Source organism: Delphinapterus leucas, chromosome 6 (assembly GCF_059928025.1).
Source record: "Delphinapterus leucas isolate spDelLeu-1000000601 "Yukka" chromosome 6, BTC_Dleu_Yukka2, whole genome shotgun sequence".
Classification (NCBI taxonomy): Eukaryota; Metazoa; Chordata; class Mammalia; order Artiodactyla; family Monodontidae; genus Delphinapterus; species Delphinapterus leucas.
Window position 1 is genome coordinate 75,725,816 of NC_143134.1, and position 16,727 is coordinate 75,742,542.

The 16,727-nt window shown below is 38.4% G+C and overlaps 1 protein-coding gene across 1 annotated transcript in view; it reads left to right on the forward strand.

Annotated features, from left to right (window-relative positions):
- CFAP95 (cilia and flagella associated protein 95) overlaps positions 1–11,515 on the forward strand; it is a 92,372-nt gene extending 80,857 nt beyond the window's left edge. Inside the window, exon 6 of the mRNA XM_022573541.2 lies at positions 8,631–11,515. Coding sequence (XP_022429249.1) covers positions 8,631–8,822 — 192 coding nt within the window. The 3' untranslated portion in view covers positions 8,823–11,515. The remainder of the gene's footprint in view (positions 1–8,630) is intronic.
- Positions 11,516–16,727: the final 5,212 nt, after the last annotated feature.

Consider the following 16,727-nt stretch of genomic DNA (forward strand, 5'->3'; position numbering starts at 1 on the left):
ACGTCTTTGGGTTTTCATTAACATACATGTAAAAATCTGTATTTTTTTTTTAAAAAAAAGTCAGCTTATTTTGTGATGTGATTGTTCATGTAGATCTCCATATTTTTCTTTGTGATGACCAGACTCATTAATGATATAGATGTTTATACTTATATTCACAGCATACAATTCCCTGCATTTCCCATAGCTATTTTTTCTTTAGTTGAATACCTGTATTTCTTACAAATGCTTCTTCTTTGTAAAATTTTATCAAATAAAAAGAGATAGTAAAGGTTTCTTAAATAGGTAACAATAATATATCCAACTAATTACATGTTCTTTATAGCTGCATTTGCCAATTACTCTTATCTGTAATTCAATCACTGGGAGAAAAAATATCCAATAGGAATGAAATCATTTTAAAAGTAGTGAAGGGATCTGTCTAAGATGCCTATCCCATGTGATCCCCAGGGTTAGTAAAGTAATTTTGGCTGTACAGGAATTGTTCTTTTCTTCCCACATCACTTCGCATGTGTGCTTAGAAGACAACCTTACTAGGGGAAGGTGGGTCTTCAGTCAAGTGCACGTAAGTGGGGAAGAATTTTATACATAATGTATACTGAAAATAATCAAACAAAACATCACAGCAATCTACTTTAATATCTATTTTCATTCCATCCAATGTGACATTCAAATAAATAAGCTTGTTGCCTCAATACCTTTTTAGGAGTAAATGGAGTACACCAAATGAGGATACTTATAGGCATGCTAGGGAAGAATGACCTTTGCTGTATGAATGCCAGGTGGCTAATAGTTATCCGTAATGGTGGACACAAGGTTAGTTTGCAGTAACTGATTTGGCCAGGAAACATAACCCATTATATAGTTTTATGGATGAGCTATCTAGATGAAGGAATTGAGATTGTGCTTTCAAATTATCTTGTAATATTAAATTAGGCAGAGTTACTGATGTTCCAGAAGGCAGGCCTAAAATTGAAAATAACCTTGAAAAATAAAAGGTCCTAAATAGAAAGGATGAAATCAAATAAGAATAAGTGTAACCACAGAACAACCCCTTGGAAGATTGGGAAAAAATGGGTAAGGACTGGGTATATGGTTGTCTAAGAAACAGTAATGTCATCTTATTCTAAAAAAAGAAAGGTTTGAGAGATATTGATGCTTAGAGGCTATGGGAATGAGGGTGGGAAGGGGATAGGAATCTAAGAATTGGATACCCATCACTTAACGATACACTGATACATTTTCCTGATATAAGTGGTAAAACTGTATTCTATTTGTCTTTCACAATGAGGGAAGGTCGACTGGGGACTCAAGAGGACCCTTCTGTAATATCCTAACCTGTCTTTCTATGATCTGTTAAAAAGAAGAAGGAAGAGAAAGAGAAGAAAAGGAAGAAGAAAGCTTTATTAACCTTAACGCAGATTTTCCCTAGAGTGATTGTCTTGCTGGGTCTTTAGTGGTTCCTGTTTCTACAGGGCCTGTTTGCCCTTAGCATTCTTTTCTCTGACACTTTTTTCCGTCTTCTATCAGGATGTTTCACTCAACTTCCTCAACCCTTCTCTGAATCAGCACACTCAAAGGTGAAAAGAGATTGACTCTTACTGTTGGTTGTGTTTTGTCAGGTCTTGACCTCTGTGATGCTTCTTTGGAAGTGAGCAGTTGGCTACCACAGCATTCTTTGCCCTCCCTTTCCTCAGAATTCATGACATTGCAACACTCTCTCCATACCTTTTCTTCTCTGTCTTTCATGGCTTCTTTATGAACCTAGTCATGAATGTCCCAAAGATTTGGGTCCTAGAACCCTGCTCCTCTCATTTTACATAATCTCAGAGAATTCATCCACTCCCATGACTCTATAACCATCACTTTTTTGGGGTAACTTATTTTTATATGATTTCAAACTTACAGAAAAGTGACAAGACTAGCAAGAGGAGCTCCCATATAATCTTTACCTGGAGTCAGTGATTGTTTACCATTTGAGAATAGGCTGGAGACTTTGTGCCCCTTTACCTCTGAACAGTTCAATGTGTATTTCTTAATAACAAAGACACATAGCTATGGTAAAGTTTTCAACCTAGGGGAAAATTGATACAGTATAATTATTTAAGCCACAGTCCATATTCAAATATAGTCCATGATCCCAGTAATGTTCTTTATAGCTCTTTCCCCAGCCAATGATCACTGCTGTGCACAGGGCACTGACTTCTCTCCAGGCCATCTGTCCCACCACACTGCCTTTAAAACAAACATTTTGTACTGATGTCATCTCTAATTAAAACTGTCTGAGAAGTGACTCATCATTTCCCTCCTTAAACAAGTCCTCTCCATCTCCATGTCTTTTTTATTCTTTTTAGTGGTGTTAGAACTCTCTCAGACATCTGGGTTTGAAGTTATGGAACATCTTTGGTTCTTTATCCCCAGTTAGGCTGGTAAGTCCTCTAAATTCTTTCTGTGAAATGTCTCCTCTAGTCCCCTCTTAAGCTGTTGTGCTCTGATGCCCACCCATTCCACACTTCAGACAAATGCTTTCAGTTACCCTCATCTATCTGGAGGACTCAGAAAAAGCTTGCAGTGATTGTCCTATCTTAAGTAAACTTTGTCAGAACTCAGGGTCTGTGTGGCCCCAGAATAGTGGATCAGCCAATAATGTGTGACAATTCACGAATCTCTTTCTATACACAGTTTCTAAATACTTTTTCCCACCCCCACTAAATAGTTGTTGAATAAACATTTAAATAGTATGTTAGGGTGTTGAAACCATAACGACTCTCTGCAGCTCACATATGCAGAGGAAGTATGTCTAACTGATAACTGGCCCTCTTCCCGAGCCCATAACCAGCGGGAAAACACTAACTCTTCAATACTCTTAAAGCTTAGTCTGATTCCATAATTCAAATAGTTCCTATAGGAGATATTTAACCTTCCTTGAAAAAACTCTCACTTTCTCAGAGATCCTCTCCCATCCCCTATGTGTAGAAAAGCAGATCTGAGACTGTTATCTGTTATAAGTCCTGCTTACAAGGTTGGCCTTTGGTTGGCATCTAGAGGTAAGAATTCCTGAATAAGAGTAGCTCACTGTGTCTAAACTGTTTGCGCAAACAATGTGGTTTATGTTGAACACCTGTTTTCCTTCTGCAAGTCTGGAATTTTGGTATGTGCTAGGCAGAGGGTGCCTGTGTGACTGGCCCCCAAGAAAAATCTTGGGCTTGGAGTCTCTGATGAGCTTCCCGAGTAGATAGCATTTCACAACACATGGCAGGGGGAATTAAGTGCATCTTGTGTGACTCACTGAGGGGGGGCTCTTGGTCTCAGAATTTCGTACCTGGTTTTTTCTGGACTTTAGCCCATGTGCCTTTTCCCTTTGCTGACTTTGCTTTGAATCAACTTGCTGTAATCAATCATAGCCACAAGTACAATTATATATTGAGTTTTATGAGCCCTCCTGGCAAGTCACTGTATCTAGGGGTGGTCTTAGGAATCCCAACACACCCTACTTTTCTCCCTGTGGCAGATTGTTATTTTCCCAAAATGGTTGCAACATGTGCTGGCATCGCACATGCTCTTACAATGTGATTTTGACACTCTTCACATTGAGAGGCAGAGTCCATGTTACCTCCCCTAGAATTTGGGTGAACTGTGACTGTGATGGAAGTGATGCTATGCGATTTCCAGAGTAGTTGATTAAAAGTAACGCAACTTCCTCCTGGTTCTCTTTTTGCCATCCTTATCCTCAGAACCCAGTCACCATGCTGTGAGGAACCCCATGCAGGCACAAGGAGTTGTTGTACAGTTGTTCCATCAACAGTCCTAGCTAAAGTCCCAGCAGATAGCCAGCATCAACTACCAATTGGAATGAGAGACGTTTCCAACCCCAGCACTTAAGTCACTCTCAGCTTTCAGGTCTTCCCAACTGAGGCCTCAGACACTGTGAAGCAATAAGATGGCTTTGCTGTACCTTTCCAAATTCCTGACCCAAAGAATCTGGAAATGGCTGCTGTTTTACACTGCTATGTATGGGTTGGCCAGTTATGCAGCAATAACAACTGTATCTTTCTCTGAGATGGCATCCGGGTATATGGAAAGAGGGATGCAACTTAGCATCCTGATGCCAGAGGGGAAGAGCAGCATTTTCTGTGTGGTGGTCTCTGGGATGATATCTCAAGTCCAGCTTGTTGCTCTTTCCCTTGCCAGCATAAGTGGCTATAGTCTGTGGCTGTTGTTAACTGTCAGTCTTTTTCTATTTCTCACTCTTTTTCTCTGGGCTTGGTTGGAGCCCTCATGGCATGTTTGAGATGGCATGTTTGAGATGACTCAGCCTCATTTCCACTTCCATAGATACTGTGGACCCCACAGAAGCCTTCTGTGACTCCCATTCAGTACCTAGCTCCAATGCTCAGCTCTGCAGCTAACAGTTGAACTCCCTCTGCAGACTTACAACTACTTCAGGGTCTTGTTTATGCCACAGGATACAAACGTGGTTCAGAATTGATGATTCTCAGAGCCTCCCTCTGCCTGACGATGCTGTTCCGCCAGTTTGGGTTTGGCTGTGCCCCAGGCAAATGAAAGAACAGCCTGAGTGGTGGTCTGTTCTGAGTTCTCATGAGAGATGGGGGGCCAGGAGACCCCTTATACCTTTGTGCCATTATTTTCATTTATCCAGTGCACTTCCCTCTGTCCACATCAATGAGACTCTGTCTATGTCAATGAGACTGTCTGATTTAAGTCAACAGATGGGAAAATTGGGAAATGCCTCGACTGTTTCTGCTGTCCTGCTTTACTTTTCCCTTATTTTCGTCTTCCTACAATGCCCCAGACTTCTTCCCTATCTTCCTACTCTCCATTCCAACTCTTGTTTAAGCCTTCATGGCAAAGGATGTTTCCTCTACATACTTGGAGAAATCTATGATCTGAGTCTTCCAGGTATGGTCATTGATATTCTAAAATCCTCAAGACTGAACTGGATTGCAAGGCTGTTGTCTTTCGGAAAAACCCTATTTTGCATTAGAAGGTGATATTACTTTGCATTTTGGTTGCCATTTTTTTTCTAAAACAAATTTTGATCTCCCCTTGGGAAAATGGGTGGTTACACACACCGAAAAGGGAAAACTACTAATAATTTTGAATGATTACGCCCTCCCTGTATACTTGGTTTGAGAGGTACACCAAATTACTCACTTGTCCAAAACTCCCACCATCTCAATTTAGCCTTGGGTATGAATTGCAGTCAATATAAAGGTCCTCTGAGGTAGGACCTTCTGGGTGAAGCTGCTTTTTTCTATTCTGTTTTGTGCCTTTTGTATTAAACTTTGGAAAACATACTCTGTTCTGCTTCCTTATAACAATTATACCCTCCTGGTTCCTAATAGTTTGTTCTTATTTTTGAAAACCTTCTTTATTCACCTATTCCATGTTTACATCCTTCTAATTCCTGAGTATATGCTTAGGCACAAATTTACTGCTTGCCTTGACTCCTACTTTTTTATATATGCCCAGCTGCTCCCTTGTTTTTGCTCTATTTCCTTGCTCTAACTCTCAGAACCTCGGTGTTTCAGTATTGCAGATTATTCAGTATGTATTAGGATGCTTTTAGTAGGTTGTGCAAAAACCAACTCAAACCAGATCAGACAGTAAAAGTAATTTATTGGCACGTATTTATTTGAAAAGTCTGGCTTCAGGAAAGGATTGATATGGCAATGTCATTGATACTTTTTACTGACTCTCAAGCCTGCCTTTTATGGTGTTGGTTTCATGATATACTGATAGTAGGCAGGCTGCCAACAGCAACCTGGGCTAGATGCTTCCTTACTTATGTCCAATAGTGGAAAAAGAATGTTTTTCCCCCAAACCCTTGAACAAAATCTCAGGCTTTAAGCTGTTTGGACAAACTCAAGTCACATGCCTAACACTGAACCAATCACTGTCTTTGAGAGTGGAGTGAGATTGTCCTTATTGTCTTAGGCCAATTAGATTCTACCCCTAGACCAGGAGGGGGGTTAATCTACTCAAACTGCATGGCTACTACACAATGTGAAATGGGAGAAGTGGATTCACGGTGAGCTGGTGTCACCTCTTAAAGTTTGCATGAGATGAGCATGCTCATGTCTTCCCAACTCAATGTTCACTACTGACTTCACTTGGTAGCTTGAAGTCAACCATGGCAGGAGTATTTATACCACAGAAATTGTCAAGTATTACAAATCAGTTGTGTGGGCTTTTTTTTTTGGTGGGGGGAGCTGGTTTACCAATACATCTCTGATAATGGGAGGCACTCAGTTTTATGTGTTAACAGGCAACAAACATTCTCTTAATTAGTTTTCCTAACTTCAGAATTGCACACCCCTACTTACCACTTTTTAAAAATAATGGCTTTACTGAGATTTAATTCACCTGCCATAAAATTCACCCTTTTAAAACATACAATTCAGTGATTTTTGGTGTATCTCCAGTGTCATACCATCATCACCACAGTCAATTTCAGTATATTTTCATCACCCCCAAAAGAAACCCCATACCCACTGTAGTAGTTAGGTTTCTCTACAGAAACAAAACCAAAGCTGAAAACCCTGGAAAGCCAGTGATGTAATTCACTTCGAGTTTGAAGGCTTGAGAACCAGGAGTACCAAGGAGCAGGATAAGATTAATGTCTCAGCTTGAGCAATCAGGCAGGAAGGGGCCAATTCTTACTTTGTCTGCCTTTCTCTTCTATTCAGGCCCTCAACAGATTGGATGATGCCCACCCACATTGGGGAAGGCAAACTACTGAGTCCATCAATTTAAATGCTAATTTCATCTGGAAACACTTTCACAGACACAACCCACAAATAATGTTTAGCCACATATCTTGGTGCCTCGTGATCCAGTCGCACCCATTAATAGTCACTCCTCATTCCTTCCCTCCCACTATCCCCTGGCAAAACTACTTTCTGTCTCTGTGGACTTGCCCATTTTGGACATTTCATATAAGGAATCATACAATCTGTCTTTTGGCTTAGTTTCTTTCACCTCACATAATGTTTTCAAGGTTCATCTATGCTATACAACTATCAGTATTTTATTCCTTTTATTGCCAAATAATATTTCATCGTGTGAATAGACCACATCATGAATTGTTTATACATCCATCAGTTAATGACATGTGAGTTGTTGAGATCCAGTTCTAATCATAGTTCTGGAATCCGGTCCTTTTCACCTTCAGTCTTTAGTACCTTCTGCGGCTGGAATACTTTTCCTAAAACATCACATTTATTCTTGTCACTCATCACATCAAAATATATTGTCCACTCTGTCTGGGAGATGCTAAAGGAAGGCGCTGACCTCGCATGTGAAGCTGTCCTCAGTTCCACTGCAACTGGGGTAGAAATCAGCAGATCCTGCCGCCTACTTAGAGGGCAGTTTGGCAAGCGATGCTCTAATCTCATTTAAAGGGCCTCTAGCTGACCAAAAACAAACAAGCAAACCCCAAAGAAATAGACCCCCAACAACACAAAGCAAAAGCCCAAAACTATATAGAAAGTGACATGGATATTATGTAGCTTTTGGATTTTATTGTTTATATATTTTATCTCTTAAATATTAAGAATTTCATGAGGGTGCTGGTGGGATAATGTGTCTTACAGGTAGATAGCTTGAAGCCCTGGCTGAATCAGTAGCATTCTTTAGATTCTCTCCTGAGATTTTAAGCAAATGGTCTTATATGTGAAGTGGGAGTAATAATTCTTACTTCAGAGCCTGTTGTGGATTAAAATTTATAAATACTCAACTACCATGTTCAACCCATAATAGGCACTCAGTAAATAAATAGACACTATAATGATTATTATATGGTTAGAATTTTCATTTATTTTCAATAAAGCCAATCTAAGGTTAGAACTATTTTGGTGTTCTTTCATTGTTTTATCATTTTGGTGATTTAATTTCAATATTGTCCTAGTGCTTTAAAATTAGTACCAGTTTGAAGCAGAAATTAGATAATCAGTGCAAGGGCTTTATGTTTCTTGTCTACCATTACCCTTGATATAATCTGAGAGAATCAATATTTCCTTTGGGAAATGGTCAATGATAGTGTCTAGTTTTATTACTATAGAAGCTTTTATGAAGTGCTCTAAGGATAAATACCTTAAATATTATACTGGGTTATACTGATATAAATTCCTCATAGGAATGAATCTTCCAGCTTGGCATTTACTGGCAAGTATGACTTGATAGCAATTATTAAAAATATAACCCAAGATATTATTCTTTGGAATGATTATAACATATTAGTAAAAAAGATATTGAATGGTAGTTAAATTGTACTTGTTTTTGTCTTTTTGCAGATGGTCATACAATTTAAATGGTTCTTTATGCTGTATATTTATGGTTTAGAAAAATTCACATATATGATAATTTATAATTTTAATTTTATAAATAAAACAGCCATGAACTAGATTCTTCTTTCAGAATTAGAAGTACTTATAAATGCAATAGCCAAATACAAGAGGTGTTAGTAATTTGAGAGATTAAATTAATCAATTTTTTGAAAATTAACCTGTGATCATAATACAACTAACACATTAAAGATCAACTTTTGGAAATCACTCCTTTTTACATATTTTAGTCATTTAATATTATCTTTCTCCCTCCCCCCATAGGGTTATCCTTGTCAAGATGATGATTATTCAGTTGTCCACAGAAAATGCTGTTCTCAGTTCACAGATCTAAATGGTTCCAAAAGATTTGGCATCAACACCTGGCATGACGAGAGTGGGACTTATGCCAATTCATATGTAAAACAAAAACTCTACCCATTAACCAGTGGCCTTGTTGTTCCCTTTTTAAAATAATGTATGGACTCAGATTCTATAACTAATGAAAGGTAATGGATGTAGCAGTTGATGATTTTCTATCCTAATAAATGCAGTGGAAATATTACGATAATAGATTCCTTTAACACAAAATCTTATATTCTAGACCAGTGTGTATATCTTTCTTTTTATAAGCTACTCTGGTATTTTCCAAAGTTTAGTATGTTTTTCACTGAAGGTATATAACCCAATTCTAGATGGTACTTGGAGGAATTTTATTTTATGTTACTTTATTTTGTTTTATTTTATTGACTGGATTTATTTTAAATTTTATTAGGAAAAATGCATAAAGCTAACACAATCAAGCTCATGATTGCTTAGGGTGTGTCTGATTTAAAAAAAAGATAACTTAAATTCCACTTTTGAGTGAATAAAAATTTAGGTGGTACTCAAATTCTACATGAAACTCAAATGGCTTAAGTTTGAGCAACACGGGCCCTATAATAATGTTGAGTGTGTGTGTGTGTGTGTGTGTGTGTGTGTGTGTGTGTGTGTGTGTGTTTATTGGGGAGGAGTGTGTCTGTTTATACACTTTAACATATCTATGGTGGCTAGCTGCTCTGTGGATTATCATTCAGCATGGTGTTTTTCCTTATACAATATAACACTTTTTATTGTATGAAGTAGCAGCGATGCAGACAGAATCTTAGTGAAACTTTAGGGGTTTAATGGAAAATCCAATCATCTAGTGTTAGATTTAGAATAAATCTTAGCAGTTGTTTTGATTTGCACTCCCGTTTTCCAGATGAGCAGAGACTCACAGAGGTTCAAGTAGCTTGCCCAGGGTTACATAAATAAGTTCTAGTTGATCTTTGAGGTACATTTGAACTTTTGTTTTTTCTGAGGATGGGTTTATTTATTTTGGCCTAGGTTAAATTTACTCTCATTGTTTTTCTTTAAAAAAGAAATTCATGAAATAGTATTTCATGATAAATGCTAATTTGATTAGCGAAATATGGGGAAAACCATAAGCCTTGTGAGGAGAGAAATGATAATAAATAAAGAAAATATGGATATGCCAAGGAAGCATTCACCAGCAGAGTTTTACTATAATTTATAGCTGCTTTAAAGTGTGTCTGTACATATACACAAATATACATGTATAAATATGTATATCATATATAAATACATAATGTTAATTCTTTTTTTAAAAATTATTATTTTTTTTAACATCTTTATTGGAGTATAATTGCTTTACAATGGTGTGTTAGTTTCTTCTTTATAACAAAGTGAATCACTTATACATATACATATGTCCCCATATCTCTTCCCTCTTGCGTCTCCCTCCTACCTTCCCTATCCCACCCCTCTAGGCCAGTCACAAAGCACCGAGCTGATCTCCCTGTGCTATGTGGCTGCTTCCCACTAGCTAGCTATTTTACATTTGGTAGTGTATATATGTACATGCCATCTTTATTGGAGTATAATTGCTTCACAATGGTGCATTAGTTTGTTAATTCTTTATATATTACCTATTCTAGGGGATACCTGCCTAGGATTACCTTTCTTTCCACAGACTACAAATTCAAGTTTAATCACTCCGAACATTCATTAACATATCTAGGGTGGACAGATGTTTGAAGAATGCAAATCTGTATGTCAAGCTACTCATCATTTGATTTTTTTTTTCCTTTTGGAAGGAGAAAAAGTCTTAATGGCTATATCATTACCTTTGAACAATGCCTTTTACTTAGAAAAAAATTCACCTACTTTAGCAGGAATTCTATATCGTCACAATGATTAACATTGCATTTTACATAAATGACCTGGGTCTGCCATGAGGGATCAATTTAGAAATCAGTTTTTGTTTGGTTAGAAGGAGAATGAAATTAGAGGGATTTTATTTAAACTAGTAGAATAAAATGATGCCTTGAAAAAAATAGAGATTACCTAGATCTTTCAGGTATAATTATTTTGTGTTGATTTGGATTTCTTTAGATAACTTCTTTAATGGTTCACCTCACCAGTATCAAATACCATTTCAAACAATAAAAAGTGGAACTCAGATATGATCATCGGAGAGTATCTTCCTTAGGAAATGACCACACTGACTTCTGATGGTTCCACATGTATACTTCATAGGATTCCACCTGAGACACCAAAATAACACTGTATCTTGTGTGTTTATACAGTTAGCATTCATATTTGGTCAGTATTTTTCTTTTGGCCTTTATGTGTTATTATGTCAGAACTGTTGGTGTGAGCTCACTATGGCAGAATGCAGACTGCTGCTGGGAGGATGGATAATTGGTTGGGCAAATCCCAAGTAGATGTATGGCAGTGGTGGTCCTTGATTAAATTTGGCCTACAGATAAGTTTTATTTAGTCTTCAGAGTGTTTTTTTTTTCATTAATCTTAAAAAATTGAGCCCAATTTTATAGACTAGGCCATTTTACTTTAAAATTTGAATTTTTATGTCCTTGGCACATTTGCAGATCTGGCAGCACTGGTCTGATTTTGATACAGCAACAATCAGCAGGGATATGATAGGAGACCCTCTTTGGATGGGGGTGAGTTCATCATTTTGCTGTTATTCTCACCTGGTATACTTATTTATGGAGGCAATGTGACCCTTTACCTAAGGAGAGGTCAGACAAATATGAAATAACAAGTTGTAGAGGGAAGGGGTTGGTAGAAAAATGGCAAAATTGGCAGCTTCTTGGTGACTGAGATTAGGACAATAAAGGCAGAAGCCACATCCTAATAGTAGAGACAGCAAGTTTGGTTAAGTTCAAGTAGGCATCAGGATCCCGGAGTATATGATGTAGAAAATAGAGATGGAGAGTGGGCCAAGCGCTTTACCTTAGAAATATAGAGTAATCTCAGATCCACTGGTTTATACTAGGAGTCCATTTGTGCTGAGGCAGGAAGTGAGGGTACCAGACCCAACCCCTAGAATATGGAGCTGGCAGATGAAGACAAGAAGCAGGGCCCAGCCAGCTCACTGGTTTATTTACAGAGGAAAATCACCCCCTGGATTCCAGTGCTCCTTTTTCTAGAGGTACAGAGAAACTCCAGATTCACCAAGAATCTAGCCAGAAATAGTGAAGTCCTTCCTCTGGGACACAGAGTAGAGGTGGCAGGCTGGTAGAGACAGAAGTGCCTGGCACAGCCACCATCAAGAATAGAGGAGCAGGGCTTCCCTGGTGGCGCAGTGGTTGAGAGTCTGCCTGCCGATGCAGGGGACGCGGGTTCGTGCCCCGGTCTGGGAAGATCCCACATGCCGTGGAGCGGCTGGGCCTGTGAGCCATGGCCGCTGGGCCTGCGCGTCCGGAGCCTGTGCTCCGCAACGGGAGAGGCCACAACAGTGAGAGGCCCGCGTACCGCAAAAAAAAAAAAAAAGAATAGAGCAGCAGATTCTTTCTCAAAGCTATGTTGACCAAATGCTAACTTTATTTTAGAGTCAGCAACAGTGCAGTTTGCCAGTAGCTGAAAGCCCACTCCAAATAGCTATGGTAGGGCAAGCATGAGGCAAATATTGTAAATCGAAGTGGAAAACCCTAACAATCTCACAGTAAATCAGTGTCCCAAATATTAAGATCATAAGCTTTATAAAATAATTTAACAGCTTTTTTGAGATATGATTCACAAACCATAACGTTCACCCTTTTAAAGTATGTAATTCAATGATTTTTGGTAGATTCACAGAGGTGTGCTACCATCACCATAATCAATTTAGAACATTCTCACCACCCCCAAAGTGAACCCCATATCCATTAACTGTCATTCCCCATTCCCTCCCGATCTCTCAGTTCTAAGCAACCACTAATCTTCTTTCTGTCTCTATAGATTTGCCTTTTCTGGATATTTTATATAGGTGGAATCATACGATGCGTGGTCTTTTGTGACTAGTTTCTTTCACTTAACATAATGTTTTCAAGGTTTCATGTTGAATGAAGTATCAGTGCTTCATTCTTTTTTGGCTGAATAATATTCCATTTTACAGCTATACCACAATTTATCCATTCATCAGTTGATGGACGTTGGGTTACTTCTGCCTTTTGGCTATTTAAAATAATGCTGCTATGAATATTTATGTATGAGTTTTTGTGTGGACATATGTTTTCATTTCTCTTGGGCATATATGTAGAAATGCAACTGCTGGGTCATATGGTAACTCTATGTTTAACCTTTTGATGAACTGCCAAACTATTTTCTACAGTATTTTACATTCCCACCAGCAATGCATGAGAGTTCCAATTTCTTAATATACTTGCCAACATCTGTTATTTTCCATTGTTTTGTTTATGGCCATCCTAGTGGGTGTGAAGTGGTGTCTAGTTGTGGTTTCGATTTGTATTTTCCTGATGGCTAGTGATGTTGAGCATCTTTCTATGTGCTTATTGGCCATTTGTGTATTTTCCTTGGAGAAATCTTTATTCAGACCCATTTTCCATTTTTAAATTGGGTTATTTAGCTTTTATGATCATAACCTTTTGTAACATAATTTTCAAAAAAGTTGGAACGCATAATCTGAAAAAAAAGATTTTCGTTTGGGCTTGAGAAGTAGTATTTTCCTTGGAGAAATCTTTATTCAGATCCATTTTCCATTTTTAAATTGGGTTATTTAGCTTTTATGATCATAACCTTTTGTAACATAATTTTCAAAAAAACTGGAACACATAATCTGAAAAAAAAGATTTTTGTTTCGGCTTGAGAAGTAACTTAGAAGCTTTCATTTAGAATCAAATACCGGAATTTCTGTTCCAATGCCACAGAATATTTGAAAATGAATAGAACTTGGAAGATCTTGTAGGCAGGCACTGTCAAGTGAAAATTTATAATGCACGTATGTGGTTTAATCAATATTTTTGATAATGGTAGTGATAACGATGGTACAGTAAGTCAATAAAGTAATATTGAAATTATTCATAAAATTCTGGGGGAATGTGTTCTTTAATTTTTCATCACATAGTTATACTTTTCATTTGTCAGGGTAATAACTAAGGCTTGCTCTGCAGGAATCAAACTCATCTCATTCTCTAACACTCTTCCCTAGTACTAGAATTTCCCCTTTAAGCATGAATCTCAACCTGCTGTGCTTATAAACTCCTTTGATGATCTAATGAAATCCAGACCTTTTGCCCTGAAAAAGTTACAAATATTCCTGTTAAGAACATTGGGAAACATTCTAACATCACCAAGTAATGAAGTTTTCCTTTCCTTTGGAAGTAGATTAACTAAATTGTGAATATTTAACAAGTTCATATTAGGTTTGTGTGTCCACTTCCAGAAGACAAAGTATACATGCGTATATGTATATATGTGCACACACACACACACACACACATAATGTGTTTATATTTGGCAACCATAAAAGAGAATGCGTAATTTTATCAATTAGCTTTTGCTAACCACCTGAAAACATACTGACTTAACAAATGTTATTTCTTATTGTTCTGTGGTCCACTGGGTGGTTTCTGTGTCCTGGGGCTGGACAGTTCTAGGATGGCCTCTCCTGGTTGGCACTTGGTTCAAAGACAACTGGGATGTCAGGGACGCCCTGGCCATGAGTTGTTCATCATGTGGCATAACAGACTGGGTTTGTTCATTTGGTAGTAGTGGCAGGGATCCCAAGAGCAGCAAATGGGGATGCTTCTGTGCACGAGGACTTGTCAGACATCTGCCTGTGTCATGTTTACTAAAGCCTGTCTAGAGCAAGTCAAGAGGCCAGGCTGGAGTCTGTGTGGGTGGGCTCTACCAAAGAGTGTGGGTAGAAGGAGGGGGTAATTTGTGTCCATTTTTACAATCTACCACAGTCTTTACTGTTGCATGCTTCTTACGAAAAGTCCTTTGTACAGAAATTATGCCTCCTCCTGTCCAGTATTTCTACTAGAGAATAGAGAGGGAGTTTTCCCCATTTGTGTTAAACTGATAACATAATTTGGTGCTTTTTTGTCACTTGAGGCCCTTTGCTCATGTAGTTGTTGGTCTTCATGGAGCCTAGTTATGGGCTAGGATAACCCCTCTGGATCCATTCCTAAGACAAAGTGAACCCCGCCACTCAGGGGTCCTGGATAGCTGAAAATTGTGAAGAGTTCCTCCTTTGTCAGAGATCTGGAAATAGTGCAAATAGAGAATGAAGGAATAAGAAAAAGATAATATGTTGACTTCTCTCTATCTCTTGGTATCCTAGAACTGTCTCATTGCAGTTAAAGGATTAAAGCAGTTTCTAGCTCAGGGAGGCAGCCAGCCCTTAAATATGGCACACTGTAGGACAGTACCACCCATCCAATGCTACATACCGTTTCGGGAGGTTTGCTGATACCCTGAAGCCAAGTCATCCAGGCTTAGAAGTTGGAGGAGGCAACAGTTACATAGGTGAGGAGACTAAACTGAGTTTCTTAAAAGTGGTTAGGGGCTAGAGTACAGAACGTACAGATTTAGAGTCAGTTACCAGAGCTGAGAACCAACATGTGCCAGCACTTTTAGTATACTACAACATTTCATCATCACAACAACTTCAATGGATATTGGATGTGTATATGTGCGTGTGCGCATATGTACGTGTGTGTGTGTGTGTGTGTGATTATCATTAGTACTTCACTTTGGCACTTAAGCCTCCGGTTGGTGAAGGGACTTGTTGGAATGCAAACCAAGATCACCTGAAAATGAGCTCAGAACTCCATATCCTCACTGTTGAGGCAAGTATGATTCAACTCTTGGAGATTAAGGAGATACTGTTCATTTAGCCTGTGACTTTCCAGTGTCCTGTGTTGTGGCCAGTTTGTCAAATGGCCACACAATCCATGGCCCGCCTGATCCTCCTAATAGAAAGCTAGCTCTTTACTTCTTTAGCCCAACCACCTTCTGCCTGATGTTATGTGTATGTGAAATCCTTGTTTTTCCATGTAATTTATCAGCCATTGTTTTTATGAACTAGAAGATAAAGGATGCTATGGACTTGGAGGCTCAAAACATAGATTTGTGACCATTTCTGACTGTTTGAGAAACATTCCCCCTCTAAAATATTCCCTAATTCTCCTTAAGTCTGGGATTGGTTGCTCCCCAGTCATTTGTGCTTTTTGTGTGTCTCTCTATTGTGGCACTCACCTGCTTTTCTTACTACCATTTAACAGCTTTTGGAGAGCAGGCATCATGTCTACTCATTGGGGTTCACGTCTGTCTAAAACACAGTGGACACTCAGAAATGCTGAGGGAATTGGCATAAAGACATCTGTCATAATCATATGCTGGTACAGTGAGTGCATGGGTAATTGATAATAATTGCAATCCATATGATCAGAATGGTTTTAGCTAAAAAGACTCAGATAATTAACAGGTTTATATTACCAAGAGCTTCAGTGGTAATCTTGGGAAATGGGAGGAGTGGCAAAATTGGCCTAAGAAAATTTTATGTCCTGTATGGCAAGGCAGTTTGCCTGAGCATCCATTAATGTGACTGAAATCTTCCTTAAAGTAAAAAAAAAAAAATTGCTCACAAACCAGAGCGCCAATTTGAACAAATAATGCTCATGTCCCAAAGATGGTGAAAGTTGAATGATGTAGCACAATAGGTGTGATGAAGGCAGCTGGTGAGACTGAGAGCTGAAAAGCTGGCATGGAAGAGGAGCTGAGAGGAAAGCTGTTTTGAAGAAATGCTGCACCGAAAGTAAATCAGTATGCACACTACCTTTCTCAGGTCCACAGTCATTGTACAGACTTGGTTATCTAAAGTGTAACAGACCATGGCAGCTGTAAACTTGGAGAATGACAGTCATGAATTGGATGTTTGAGGATAAATATTTAATATGGTATAGTTTGCCTTTTTGTGTTTGTCTCAGCCCTCCTCACTCAAAATTCTTATTGTAGAAAATGAAATTGTTTCATAAGTACTCTGAAGGTCACTCGTGATGGCTTATTTTATCTCTACTCATGCCTTCT